This window comes from Cicer arietinum, chromosome 3 (assembly GCF_000331145.2).
Source record: "Cicer arietinum cultivar CDC Frontier isolate Library 1 chromosome 3, Cicar.CDCFrontier_v2.0, whole genome shotgun sequence".
NCBI lineage: Eukaryota > Viridiplantae > Streptophyta > Magnoliopsida > Fabales > Fabaceae > Cicer > Cicer arietinum.
The window spans coordinates 68,475,550-68,491,162 of record NC_021162.2 but is presented as its reverse complement, the minus strand read 5'-3'; the positions used below and the strand labels follow the sequence as shown (position 1 = coordinate 68,491,162).

Below are 15,613 nucleotides of genomic sequence, written 5' to 3'. Positions count from 1 at the left end.
CACCCCCGCACCCGAAATTTAATTTCGGGGAAAATCCGCACCCGCACCCAATCAAAGCGGGTTTTCCCCGCCCAAATCAAACGGGTTTGAGTGGGTATCCGCAGGTGTAACACCCCGTTTTTCAAAGCGAGGGTATATTTTTTTTTTCAAAAGAAATTAAAATAAAACAAAGTAAAACAAATGAGGAAATGCTTTTGGATAAATAATTGAGTCATTATAATTTACGCAGCGGAAAAGTTTCTCCAATTATAAATCCAAAACATTTACACAACATCAATTGGTACATGGAACCCATCCAAAGATGATATCAAACTGATAATATTTGTATAAGTACAGTTTTCCAAACTAAAAATACTCCAAACCAAAAAGAAGGACCCCTAGTCCCTATACATCATCCTAATCTGATCATCCTACCAAAAAGCTATACACCCTGAGTAATCTCCACGCGCCCCGTGAGATCCTCCTAACGTAACTGCAGTCAAGCGTTCCCATCTCCATTCCTGTCCGTAGGGTACGAACCGGTAGGGCCGTCCTGACTCTCATCTGAGGGCAAAGCCCAGATTTCCACAATAGTTGTAAAGGGTCACCAACCAGAAAATAACAGTTAACACATAGCAATTAAGTTTTTGAATGCTCAAAACAACTTTTCAACTAAGCATGCACCTTAACAGGATTTTCAATATGCGAAAAGTTCATACAGTACATTGCCAATGAAAATGAAGGTAAAATGCAGTTCTCGATCTCCTAATTAACACATAATAAAACAAGACATGGATAGATTCATGAGCAATTAATCATACAACTAAAACTGAGGATTTTCACTGAGCCAATCGATTGGGCAATCGATTGGGGTGAAGATTTTTAATGAAAACAGAATCCTGGGCTGAATTCAATCGATTGGTAAATCGATTGATTGGTTCCTGAGCCCCTGGTTTCGAGCCAATCGATTTCCTAATCGATTTGGTGAGGGATTCTTAATGAAAACAGAATCCTGGGCTGAATTCAATCGATTGGTAAATCGATTGATTGGTTCCTGAGCCCCTGACTTAAGGCCTAATCGATTGGGCAATCGATTTCGAAAGGGATTTTAAAAAGGCTGATTTACAAAATCGATTGGCTAATCGATTTTGTGAATTGGCCAAGTCCCTGTTTACCCATCCAATCGATTGGGAAATCGATTTCCCTGATCAGTTTTCCAAAAATTCATGAATTAACCTAAGTCATTCCTAATCAAGTTCACCACTTAACACTTAGCAATTTCTACGCGATTACTACGACACACAAAGGTTCGATAACCATCATACTCACACACAATACACAACACATAGCACTTAACACCTTCATCTCAGTTATCACGATAAATCAAAATTCGAATCACTCAATCATAAACTCAAATCAAACATGACTCGCGTGCCAGGCACCCTAATGCAATGCGTATATGCCAAAATGCATGGACTCGGAATTCCAAACCAAAACCCTCCTCGAAGGGCCGTAAATCATAATTGTACCGCCTATCGCAGGCCAAAGTACCAATTACCGAGGTGCCACCTATCACGGGTCAGCACGATTTACTAAAATGCGTAAATCATAAACGTACCACCTATCACGGGTCAGTACAGTTTACCGAGGTGTCACCTATCACGGGTCAACACGATTTACTAAAAGAAAAAGCGGGAATCGTAAATGTACCACCTATCACGGGTCAGTACAGTTACCATGGTGTCACCTATCACGGGTCAACACGATTTACTAAAATATAAATCGCAAACGTACAACCTATCACGGGTCCGTACAGTTTACCAAGGTGCCACCTATCACGGGTCAGCACAATTCACCAAAAATGTAAATCGTAAATGTACCACCTATCACGGGTCAGTACAGTTACCATGGTGTCACCTATCACGGGTCAACTCGATTTTCTAAATAGTAACTCGTAAACGTACCACCTATCACGGGTCAGTACAGTTTACCAAGGTGTCACCTATCACGGGTCGACACAATTTACCAAATGAAATGCATGAGCATACACAGACTCCATTCACAACAATCGTTAAGCAAATGCAGATATTAAAAGATTCCCCATTTTTAATACCCATTTAACTTAAACGACTTTCAAACAACATTAATTAAATAAGTCATTAAGAGATTCCCCGTTCTTAATACCGATTTAACTTAATGATTTTCAAAACAAAACGTTAAGCAAACAGTCATATTAAGAGATTCCCCATTCTTAATATACTTTTGACTTAAACGATTTTCTCGCAAAACATTCAGTAAACGAGTCATTAAGAGATTCCCCATTCTTAATACTCATTTACCGAAACGATTTTCAAAAACGATAGTTAAGTAACCGAGACATTAAGAGATTCCCCATTCTCAACGCCCAGTTAACTTAAACATTTTCCTCAAATACACATTAAGTAAACCGAGGTATTAAAAGATTCCCCATTTTTAATACTCGTTTAACTCTAATGGTTTTCAAATTCCACAGAAACAAATTCAAACATACTTTCACATTCAAACCATAATTCACAACAACCACACCAATTAACAAACATCAAGTACGAACACACCAAATACAACGAACACAAATCACGCAACATAACACCCAGATACATCCAATTTCATTTACCACGAAACATTCATCACTATAAACAAAACCTAACTCAAAGGTTTTTACCCATAACACACTAGTTTCGTTTTCCCCCAAATCGATACATTTAACCCTAACAAATTCCGTCCCACACAACTACAGATAAGTCCCTAATGCAAGCTAGAAGTTTGGAAGGAGCCCTTACCTCAACGTTAGCTTTATCGTGCGTTTCCGGTACCGCGAGAAATTCCGGTAAAATCTCCGCTCGTAACGCCGCTTCCAAATTAGTTCACTAGCACCGTAGCGTGGTGGTGAGCAACTTTCCCTTCTATCTCTTCGAGAAATGAGGTTTGGATCTAGGAGAAACGGAGGGGTTTGTGTTTGGATCTCAAAACCGTTTTTCTTCGTTTTTGAATCAAAGAGGAAGAGTGGAGTTGCAAAAACCTTGATCTAACTCACACCCAACCTTGGGTCACTAGCTTTGAAGAAAAGGAAGCAACGAAAACGAAAAATGGAGAAAGGATGGATTTTTGGTTAAAGCTCACGTGAGTTCAGAGGAAGAAGATGGAATTTGAGATTTTCCTTCCTTTCTATTTCTTTCCTTTGTTTTTCCTTTCTTCCTTTTTCCTTCCTTCCTTTATATACTATTTTCTTTTCCTTTTCCTTCCTTCTAGTTTTCCTTTCTTTTTCCCTCCAAGCAAACATATATAAATAATAAATATAACTTAACAAATATCTCAAAATCTAGATATTTATTAAATTACCGTTTCACCCGAAACGCCTTAAATTAACCGTAAAGTATTTACCGCAGTTAAATTCAATTTATTTATCGACGAGAAATTCTAATTGGCATCGAAATATCTTTTTGATTATAAAACTCCAAAATATTATTAACTTTGGCTTAAAAGCCTCCGAGCCAAAATCCAAAATATACCAAAAATACATAAAAGGGTACTTTAAAATTATGGGTCTTACAGCAGGTGCGGATTTTGTTGCCATCCCTAGTGTACCGTGTCTTTCTTCTTTTATCGTTCTGGATAAACTGTTAGTCGTCACTTTTACAATGTATTGCATGCAATACTTGCATTAGGGGAATACTTTTTAGTTCAACCATCAGGTGCATGTGCAGATGTCAAACCACAAATATTAACAATAACATATTTTATTCATTTTTCAGGGTACTATTATATTTAGTTTTTTAAATTATCATTGTACTTTCTTTAGTTAAAGTAATATTAACTCTTTTAAGTCAATCCCTTGTATAACTAATTAAATCTTGTATAAACTAAGGATTGCATTAGAGCTATAGATGGAACACATATTCTAGTGAAGGTCCCAAGAGAAGAAGTTGCTCGTTTTCGTGGAAGAAAATAACATCCCACTAAAAATGTTTTAGCTACTTGTAATTTTGACATGAAATTCATGTACGTGTTAGCTGGGTGGGAAGGGACAACGTCTGACTCTAAAATCTTAAAAGATGTTTTAACTAAAGAAGATCATTTAATAATTTCGTAAGGTTGGTGGGAAGGTTAATATATTAATTTCATAAAACATTGTGCATTGAACTTATTTTTACTTAACAATACCAAATTTTTGTAGGAAAATTTTACCTCAGGGATGCAAGATTTATGCTAAAACATGGATTACTAACACCATATAGAGGTGCATATAGTGGTGTTCGTTATCACTTAAAGGAGTATTCAACTCGTGATCCATCCCTGATAACTATTCAACCTTCGACATTCATCATTTCAAAAATGTCATAGAGATAAATTTTGGTGTTTTAAAAAATAGATTTCTAATAATAGTCAGTGACATTGAACCGCATTATTCTTTTGAAGTGGCGATATACATAATACTTGCTTGTTGTATACTACATAACTTTTTAATGGGCGTGGACATTGATAAAGACTTAATAACTAGCTGAAGTTGATCGTAAATTGCTTCAAAATGACATGGATAAATCACAAACACAACAACGTGATGAAGACTATCCACTGAGATCATTTATAAGGGACAATGTTACAACTGAAATATGGAATGTGTAGGAAGTCTAATGTAGTTGTGTCAGATTTCAGATTTATGAGTTAATGTAGTTTATTGGTTAAACTTAGTGTAGACAATGTGTTTATATTAAATTTACTTTATATGTTGTTTTGAAAATGTAGATATTTTATATATTCATGTACTTGTTTCATTTGAAAATGTTTTAGATTATTGTTAAATGAAAATATGATGTGCATTGTATTATCTTATTTCTTTTAAAACCAAATGTATTTATAGGTTGAAAAGTGGCAAAGGATAAAGGTCAAAGTGTTAAGCCTAAACAAAATAGTAAGGAAATCTTAATGTGAATTGATGATATAGATCAAATATTATTGAATGTTTTGATGGAGGATGTAAATAAAAGGGAACAAGCACGAGAATGTATGGACAACAGAAGCATACTCTAATGTCGTAGATGTTTTGCGGTATCTTGTTGCTCCAACCATGACAAAGCAACATGTAAAATATAGGATGAAAACTTTGAAATATCATTTTGCTTAATCATATGATCTATTTGGTAGATTAAGTGGATTTTCATGGGATCCAATGACTAGGCGATTTCATGCTAAGGATGAAGTGTGACAAGATCTTATAAATGTGATTATTTTTTCACTTCATTTAGTAATTATGTTTAGACTGTTAATTTTATTTATTAAAAAAGTATATGATGTTAAGTTTCTAACTGATGATGTGATTAATGATAGGAAAAGCCACATACTGCCAAGTGGAAAACCATGCAAATCAAGCATTATGATAGTTTGAATGAGCTTTTTGGGTTAGATCAAGCTGTAGGCTAAAAATCTTCTATTTATAAGATGCGAAACAATCGTTTGAAAAAGGAAAGGGAAAAGGAAAAAGAAATGGCAAAGGAAAATGTTGATCTAAAGGACTCGATTGATGATAGTTATCGGAATAACTCCCAATGTTGACTCATATAGCCCAACTTTTGGACAATCCCATCAGTCTACAATGACATATGGTTCTCGTGGAATAAAGCGTAAAACTCCAATTAATGATTATGTGGAGGCTCGACTGGAGAAAATGACGAGTGGCATTGGGCTTGAAGTTGAGACATTGAATAAAGGTAATTGCATTTATGATCAATTGAATGATGCGGCTAAGCAACATATAGAAATACCATGGCAACAAGTTGCAGCTATTGAGAAGTGTAGCGGAATTTTGCATAACAGTAGACCTTGAGTTTATAAGGAGCAAATGCATGGAATATGTTGTATGAGCTTCCTTTTTTACAACAATTTTGTTTCCAATGTTATGAATTTATTTGGAATGACAACAAAAATAATGAACTAATTTTTGGTGTGCCCCTAACACGCGTCTACAAGTTCTCTATCAAATGATGAATGCTTTATGGACACATTTTATTTGGTGTCTTTTTGTGTTATATATCATGATTATCCATGCCTCTGGTTATTTTTGTATACATGTACTGAGGATGCATTTGGTGTCTTGTGTTATGTAGTATATCAAATATTTTGAAAAGAAAGAGATAGTAATGATGATATATGTAATATATCAGATTACGGGGTTGACAATAGATATGCCATTAGGATGGTAAAGTGCTTATGTGTTAGACATGCAAATTATTTTTGTTGACAATATATGCTATTAGGACAGTATAATGCTTATGTGTTAGGCATGCAATTTATTTTTGTTGATCAGATGCTGACATTTCTTATGTTTTAAATGACTTATGTAAATTTAAAGTCAACTTAACATTTTGAAGAGGTAGTTTCCTTATTATTATAATTGTGGTCTGGTATTGTCGTGGAGGACTACGACTTGTCATACGAGTTTATTAAGATTTTGTGAAAATACTCAGTTAAAACAATAATATTATAATCGTTAAAACATAACATGTAAGTTAGTTTTTAGACTTTAATCAAGTTATATGTAAGCTTCATGAGTTTTCTTAAATGGTTACAGTGCAATACAATGCAGACTGCCTATAAATGAATTTTTCATCCACAATATTTGATTTAAAATAACAATTACAGAGAGCCATTGGCATTATAATACATTTTCAAAAAATGCCAATCTGGATAGTTTATTTAAAATATCATAAAGATGCTGACATGTCTTTGTTTTTCATTATAGCCTTCCCCACTGCTTTTATTTTTAGGTTATAATACTCATTAGATTAATAAAACTAATTATATCATAATATTTGGTTCAAAAAAATTACTTGATAAATATTTATATCAACCTAATGGCGTTTCAATATTGATGTGTCTGTGTGCTTTGATTTTAGCACAATATATTAGTGAATAAGGGATGAACCTAGCCACAAATTTAATTTTATAGTGGAGTAGTATGTATGTGGAAATGCGATTGAGGTTTAAATCAATCATGTTATGCTCTTGGTGCAACAAAATTTATAAATTAATTATCAAAGTAATAATTTATTTTCAGATTCAATAACTAGTATTGTATATCATGTTAATCAATAATTCGAGTAAGATCAATATATATCAAGTTGATTTGTTGTTCAAGTGACGTATGTATTAGTATTGTTCACAAGTTTGCCATGTTCATGAAACATTCAATCTCAAAGCAACAAATAACAAATATCTGTAAAAAAATAACATTATTTGCAAAACAAGGGTATTTTTTGTCATTGTTTAGAAAATTATTATTTCTTCATTCCCATTTTTTACACAACAATAAAAGGAAAAGAGAAATTTATACTTTTCTCTCTTCTATTTCACTTTTATCTATTCTATTCTAAACAATACAAAACTTCTACTTTATTTTTCATCAATTTCTCTATTCTCACATTCTCTCACCAATTTATGTCTTCTTAATTTATTATCTCCACCAATGAAAGTGTAAATGATAGTAATATTTATAGTTTTAAAAAAACATCCACCTTCTTTGTATTTACTAAAAAAAACTATGTCAAATATTTTTTAACCATACTTACATCTATTCATATTATTTATTATATAACACAATTTGTATTTTCACTTTAATTTATAAAGAAACGACCACCATATATATAGCCAACTAAACACATCGGGAGTCATAAAACGAATTTAAATATAAAAAATAAATTTTATCACAACATCAATAAATTAATTTTATGTAATATTTATTTTTCAATTAGTTTAATACTGTTAAAACAATATTAAATTTAGAAAAAACTTATACATGTTTTGAAGAGATTATCATGTGTTTTGTGATGAAAAAGAAGTGTATATTATATATCTTGGTTGAGAAACAATTTGTTGTATTATGACAATTATTCTTATTTTTTTTCTTCGGATCTAATAGATAATAATAATAATAATAATAAAATTTAAATTGATGTATTTTTTATTCAATATGTGGTATTTTTTATTTAATTTAATTTAATGTATTTTATTTTATTAATATAATTTAATTTATTATTATTAATATAATATATTTATTTTAATTTATGAATAATATTTTTTTTAATATATTGTAATTGTTTTTGTTTAATTAAATAAATAATTTTGTAATTACAAAAATATAAAAAAAAATTGTACGGTCTAATTTAAAAAAAGAATATATTAAAAAAAATCCAATTTCTGGCGGTAAACAACGAGAGCGAAATTTTCTTTGAAAAGTATGGCGGGAGAGGAAATACATTTTCCACTATATCAACATGAAACCAGCTTCCATTCCAATAACCCTAAAACGAAGAAGAAGCTTAGAGCTTTATTATCCTTTCACCACTGCAGCTGTCCTCTCATCATGGATCAACGCCTCAAACGAACTTTGAAGAGAAAACTTGACTTGGATGAAAATGAAGGAACCGCCAAAATTCGTCATCTAGATCTTCCCGCCGATATTTCTCAAAAGATCAATCTCCTCAACTCCGCTTTTTCACCCTCTGATTCAGATCGTTCCTCCGCGAAGAGAGCCCTATTTGCACTTTCTGAATTCGCCAAAGACGGTACTCTTTTGTTTTCTTTTCTTTATGTGCAGTTCGATTTGTCACAATCTAATTTTTTATTTTATTGGTATTTTTGCGGTTATTTGCTGATGTTCGATTACTCTCGATTGTAGATGAAATTGTGGATATTTTAGTTGATTGCGGTGCTGTTCCTGTTCTGACGAAGGTTCTGCAGACGGCAGGGACGGTGACTGGTGACTCTGATTGTGATGCCTTTACTTATCAATATGATGTGGAGAAAGAGTCTGCGTTCGTCCTTGGTCTCCTCTCTGTCAAAGTAATTACATATTAAGTTTATCCATTTTTTGTTCATCCCATGCTCAAGTAATAAAAAAATATATATAGATTAAGTGAATTCATTTTGAACCGTAAACCCTAGATAATCTGTTTAAAATGTTTAAACCATTATTTACATTGCGATCATATACAAGCAGTTAACATGGTCCTGATCAACCAGAACATTACAGAATAGGCCTCCAAATAGGGAGGCCCCAAACTTAATTTCTTCACATTCACCGTGAGTATAGAGGTACTTGCTAAAATCTAAACCGCGTGTTTTGCTTTGCAAATCGCGCGGCCACGACCCACAAGAGCTAAATTGCATGTATAGAGGTTCTTACTTTTGTAATTTTAACGAATAAATGTTTATTATTTGTTTAATTATGTGGACGAATATGAAATGACTTTCTCAAATATAAAATTGTGATGTGACATGTGATTCTGATAAATTTTTATGCGACATGCTATTGTATATCTTTAATTATTACATTAATCAAATGACATGTATCATGATAAATTTTTATGCGACATGCTATTGTATATCTTTTATGCGACATGCTATTGCACTTTTTTATTTATTATGAGCTCAATTTTTAAGATTAAAACAAGGCCTCTAGAATCTTTAAGATGTGTCTCTTAGCTATTATAATTTGAAAGTTTAGTTTTCAAATGTTGACTATTGAATAATTAATCAATTAAGGGACTAATGGATGATTAGCTTGTCTTGGCGAATTATTCATGCTTTGTGTATATGCAATTACACTATTGATTCACCATGACATGTGCATTCCATTTGGATACCTTTTTGAATTGCTTAGCACCGTTGACATTGATTTGAGGAAGCGGATTATGTTTTTGAGTATTTATCTTTTCCTTTTTTTATGTGATTGTTATACATCACGAAGTATAATAACTCTGGTTTTGTTTATGCTGATCTTTATGTTCAAACAGCCAGAGTATCAACAACTCATTGTTGATGCTGGAGCCTTGACTTGTCTTGTAGATTTGTTAAAGAGACACAAAGCTCCTATAATTTCTCAAGCACTTTTTTCTGGTCTTCTTAGGAGAGTAGCTGATGCAATAACCAACCTTGCCCATGAAAATACAAACATCAAGACCCTTGTCAGGTTTTTCCATATTTCAATAACTTAGTTGTGTATTGTATAGATATTATATTCTGTACTCTCAAATAGATTGCATGCTCAGGCTGGAAGGTGGCATCCCCCCTCTAGTTGAATTGCTCGAATTCAATGATACAAAGGTACAAAGAGCAGCTGCAGGTGCCTTGCGAACTCTTGCATTTCAAAATGCTGACAATAAAATTCAGGTAATTGACTTTGCACAACAATTTGTTATGGTGGATTCTTTTGTTATGGTTGCTTACAAGAATAACAATTGCAGATTGTTGGATGCAATGCGTTGCCTTCTCTTGTACTAATGCTTGGATCAGAGGATCCTACTATACATTATGAAGCGGTTAGACCATAAATTAATTTACATAATCCCTTATATTAAACTTTGCTTTTTAAAGAGTTTTAGCTCTACTAGAACAAGCTGAATTAGTGTTTTTTTTGTAGGTTGGTGTGATTGGAAATCTGGTCCACTCTTCACCAGATATTAAGAGAGAGGTTCTTCAAGCTGGGGCTTTACAACCTGTTATTTGCTTACTAAGGTGACTTATCTTGCTTTTTTTTTCCTCTTACTTTAATCGATTCATATGACATTATAGCTGCTATGTGCTAGTAAGCTATCACTTATATATCAATAATTTAATACACTTTCGTCTGAATAACATCTGCAAGTTCATGATTTCAATGATAGTTCCTGCTGTTTGGAAAGCCAAAGAGAAGCAGCACTTTTAATTGGTCAATTTGCTACAACAGATTCAGATTGCAAGGTTGATTAAGTTGTGTTTTGCAAACTTACAGTCTCATGTGTTTAAATTCTCTTAATTGATGTTCATACTTGGTTCACGCAGATTCACATTGCCCAAAGAGGGGCTATACAACCCTTAATTGACATGCTTAAGTCACCAGATTTACAGATCAGGGAAATGTCTACTTTTGCACTTGGGAGGTTGGCGCAGGTGAATATCTCTAGCAACAAATATTATTCATTTATTGAAGTCAATTCTAATTGTTTTATGCAATTAATGTTAGGACTCACACAATCAAGCTGGTATTGCTTATAACGGAGGTATAGAGCCTCTGCTCAATCTTCTTGGATCAAAGAATGGCTCTGTTCAACACAATGCAGCTTTTGCTCTCTACGGTCTTGCTGATAATGAGGTGTAATTAGTTTCCTTGTTCTTTGGCTCTTTATTAATCATTGATGCCTGGTGATATGCAGCCTCTGACATAACAGTTATGCATGATAGGACAATGTTGCCGTTATTATTAAGGTTGGTGGTTTTCAACAACTGCAGTATGGACATTTCAATGCTCAAGTACGTACATTCACTCTTTGTAGTACAATAGTAGTATACTTTTGCATTTAATTTAATTTAGTTGTTTATCAAGGTCAGTGACATAACCTCTTTTTTCTCACTAATTTACTCTTCCCTCGGTTGTTGTTTGACTTGCAGCCCACTCAAGAGTGTGTAACAAAGACGTTAAAACGATTGGAAGAGAAGATGCAAGGGAGAGTAAGTTATCCTCAAATTATCAGTTCCTCCTAATGCTTGAAATTATTAGTCATAAGATTAGAATCACAAGTAAATCAAACAATAATTTTTTGTTGCTTACATTGTTGATTTTGATTATTGTAGCAATTCCTTTTTGGCAGGTACTGAAACACATGCTATATCTTATGCGCTTTGCAGAAAAGGGTGTTCAAAGATGTGTCGCTCTTGCTCTTGCGCATTTATGTTCCCCTAATGATCGTAAAACTATTTTCATTGAAAATAATGGTATGGAAATTTATTATACACTTTTTTGTTGTCCCCTCTCTCTCTTTGGTAGTACCTGGAAACTATTTTCAATCAATATGCTGTTATATCTTCAGGATTAGAATCTCTGGTGGATCTTCTTGAATCTACAGACCTAAAGCAGAAGGGTGAAGCTTCAGCAGCGCTGTACAAATTGGCAACCAAGGACATATGTTCTCTTGTTGATCCTGCTCCTCCATCACCAACTCCCCAGGTATTTTACTTTTTATGTTTGGCTCATTGCATTCATTTTGGTTTTTTGTGCTTCACCTGTTGAAGCATTTGTTCTACGTTATCATTACTGCATAATACAATTGAAGTTAGAACTTAGATGAATTTGAGTTGACCACATTCTGCTGTCTATATATTACGGGGATAAGAATGGGAAATGTGATATTTGTTTGTGTTCTATATAGGTATACTTGGGTGAGCAATACGTAAACAATCCTAAACTCTCTGATGTCACATTCATAGTTGAAGGTAAAGAAGCTGTTGCCAATTTTTGCTGTTTTCTGTTAAATTGTCGCTTCCTGAAATGTGTACTAATTTACTTTGCCTCCTGTCTGCAGGCAAAAGCTTTTATGCTCATAAAGTTTGTTTAGTTTCTTCTGATATATTTCGTGCAATGTTTGACGGGGGTTATAGGGTAAGTCTTAACTAATTACTAATCATTTCACTTTATTTCAAGTCTTCTTTTAATTGTGTCTTTAATGCGTTAAGGGTACTAGTTATCTTGCCCCACAGGTATTTTGGAAATTTTGAGCCTCATAATCACCTTGCAGTAAAAATAAGAGTAACTGATTTGTGGAATTACATGTAAATATCCTTACTAATTTCTTACAATGTAAAATGCAGGAAAAGGAAGCCAAAGATATAGAGATTCCAAATATTAAATGGGACGTCTTTGAGTTAATGATGAGGTATTTTGCTACCGTCCCTTTTCTAGCATTTTGATGTAAACAAAAATTGGCTTAATGTATCAACTGATTTTCTGTTGCAATTTTAGATTTATATACACTGGAACAGTAGATGTAGATTTGAATGTTGCTGTGGACCTCCTTAAAGCTGCAGATCAATATCTTTTGGATGGTCTTAAGCGTATTTGTGAATATGTTATTTCTGAGGTAGGCCAAAACCTGATTGAGAGCTTTTCTTTGGGTTGAATTTCGAATGGTTTAGTTTAATATCTTTAAATTATTTTTACAGGATATTTCTGTGGAAAATGTCTCCTTGATGTACGGGATGTCAGTCACTTTCAATGCTACATCGTTACGATATGCGTGCATACTCTTTGTCCTGCAAGAATTTGATAAATTGAGTTCCAAACCATGGTATGTTTATGTTACATTATATTCTGCACAACTAGAATACTAGTATTTCTTTTATACTACACTACAATACAGTATCCATCATATTTTTTCCCAATCTTCTGAATATGCAGGTATTGCCGCTTTGTTCGTTGCATATTATCAGACATTCGCAAATTCTTCTCAACTTTTCTTACCAAGCCTGATTCCTTAGACTTTTAATCTTTAGGGTGAAAATGTACAAAGTTGTAGATGTTGAGTTAATTATAAACATAATTTCATGTCATTCTTTGGAACAACCTTTAGAAGATGTTTTTTTCTGTGTTCTCATGCGCCGAATCCACTGTGAACAAATTATTCGAAGGATAGTTTCAGTCCAATTGCATGGAAGCACCTTAATTTTGTAGTTTCCGAAGTGGTAGGAAAGAACCATTATGTTGTAGATAAATTATGAAAGTCTTGAACGGTACTTTATGTTATTTGGGCATTAAAAATGTCTATTTCCTTTAAATAATCATATTATAGTTTGGGTCGTTTAGGCCAGCCAATGCTGCTTTCGAAATTGTGTCATATTAAAGAACATGATTCTGTTTCTTGGCACTATTAGGTTGAAACTTTGAATGACAGTTCCTTTCTCATTGACTAGAATACCCCTATTAATCTCTCCCTTCTTTTACCCTTTTCTTCTCTTCCCTAGAGAGAAAAAGAAAACTTTATTTTCTTATGCTGTTTTGTCCCTATCTAAATTTCTCACATTCAGTATATGGAAATTAAATTTACCATAATATGACAGACATTTTCGGCTTTAAAGTTTAACATAAAAAATTCATATTAGAAAATTAATTTGTGATTAAATCGAGTTCAATATCAGTTACGTTGTTGTATTTAACATCCATCCATATGAGAAAAGTGTGTGTTGTTAGAAGTGAAAGCAATAATCAGAAAATCAAAGAGAAGGAATAAGATGGTGAGGAATGTTCAATTTCAAGTATCATCATTACTCTCTATGCAGGTATTTATGTGCCCTTGTATATGTCTAATGTGTTGGTTGCATTGCATCATTGCAAGACTTGGGATGCTGAATTTCTGATTCTTCCTGTATATTGGACAGTGGTTTCCTGGTCATATATACTGCAAAAGCAGAAAAAGGAACTCAAGGAGCAGCTTAAGTTACTAGGTTGATACATCTTAATTTTTCATCTATCTGTTACTCTTACTTTTGTAATAAAAAGAGAATTTTGGTTTTAAATAGAGAAGCTTGCACTTCATCTGTTCAATGGAGATTTCAGAAAAGGTAGGTTTGGTTGGACTGCATTGGAGAGGCCTCCTAGGTGATCTCGGATGTTTGCTTTTAGAAACAAAATTCTGTGAAGCTAAAACTGAATCATGCTGGAGATCTCTAGGAGCAGACAGCATAACTCAATCCCTCATGGTGATGCTATAATTGTGAATGCATGGTATCATGAAAAGGAAATATCTTGAATTTTCTGTAAAGATTTGAGGCACACTAAACAAAGGATTTGAACCAATAGATGCTTCATGTTATTACCATGTAATTATTCTTCGGTATGATGTAACATGCTCTATATTGTATACTACTAGTGTTGTGCCATAGGATTTTTTGTATGCATCATGCTTATTGTGTATCTTTAATTCTTTATTTTAGTGTGTTGATGATTTAAACTAGCCTGATGTGTCTCAACAACCTTGTGTCTGTCCTTAATTTATTTATGCTTTGAGTAACAAATTGTGCATTAATTCAATTTTTTTAATCAAACAAGTGTTAAATGATAGCTTTCAAGAAAGACTAAGTAATAACCACAAAATACTATTGAAAACCCAAACAAAGATAAAAATTTCATCACAATCTCTAGAAAAAGCTACCGAAAAAGGAAATGTGAATGATATATAGCAAGTTTCAAAGACAGAGATAAAATAAAAAAAGAATTAACCAGCCAAGAGTACAAAACTTCTTTATTATTACAACTCTTATTACAACTCCTGAGAAAAAAAAACTGTTCGTTATTTACATTGCGTAACATAAACAGGTGTCTGTCCCACTGCTATTTGAAGAACAGTGTTCTTTGCTTTATTTGCATCCGCGTCTGAAGCTGAACCTGTTCTTTGCTTTCTGCGTCTGAAGCAGAAGCTGAACCAATGTTCTTTGCTTTCTTTGCATGCTGAACCAATGTTCTTTGTTTTCTTTGATTCCGAACCGCATGGTTCGGTGGTTTGGATGGTGTCTTAGCGAAGGATTTGTCGCGCGGTTTTGCTCCATAAAAAGAAACTTTGAAAATGGAAACGAAACGAAACTTTGAAAAAATGAAAATGAAAACTATGCGTATAAAAATTCTTTATTTTTAAGTGGTCCACTCATATAAATTATTTCAATTTTTTTTTTTAATTTCAATCCAAAAAATAAAATAATAATTACATTATTATTATTATTATTATTATTATAATATACTAATTTTTTTAGAAAATTTTTCTTTTGTAATTTCTTGTCACAAATTCTCCAAACTGAT

General features: G+C 33.1%; 1 protein-coding gene across 1 annotated transcript; it reads left to right on the top strand.

The window, feature by feature from the left end:
• Positions 1–8,233: 8,233 nt before the first annotated feature.
• LOC101505649 (ARM REPEAT PROTEIN INTERACTING WITH ABF2-like) lies at positions 8,234–13,636 on the top strand. Its single transcript, XM_004493612.4, has 19 exons — positions 8,234–8,576; positions 8,690–8,853; positions 9,807–9,982; positions 10,062–10,182; positions 10,257–10,331; positions 10,433–10,527; positions 10,677–10,752; positions 10,834–10,941; positions 11,015–11,143; positions 11,233–11,301; positions 11,440–11,499; positions 11,640–11,763; positions 11,859–11,995; positions 12,198–12,261; positions 12,351–12,427; positions 12,637–12,701; positions 12,788–12,905; positions 12,988–13,112; positions 13,223–13,636. The coding sequence occupies exons 1-19, from the start codon at positions 8,249–8,251 to the stop codon at positions 13,308–13,310; spliced, it is 2,199 nt and encodes a 732-aa protein (XP_004493669.2). The 5' UTR covers positions 8,234–8,248; the 3' UTR covers positions 13,311–13,636.
• The last annotated feature ends 1,977 nt before the right edge of the window (positions 13,637–15,613 follow it).

Coding starts and splice junctions, on each gene's coding strand:
- LOC101505649 (XM_004493612.4), top strand. CDS start 8,249: ATGGCGGGAGAGGAAATACATTTTCCACTATATCAACATGAAACCAGC. Junction 9,983..10,061: donor AACATCAAGACCCTTGTCAG/GTTTTTCCATAT, acceptor TTGCATGCTCAG/GCTGGAAGGTGGCATCCCCC. Junction 11,500..11,639: donor AAGAGAAGATGCAAGGGAGA/GTAAGTTATCCT, acceptor CCTTTTTGGCAG/GTACTGAAACACATGCTATA.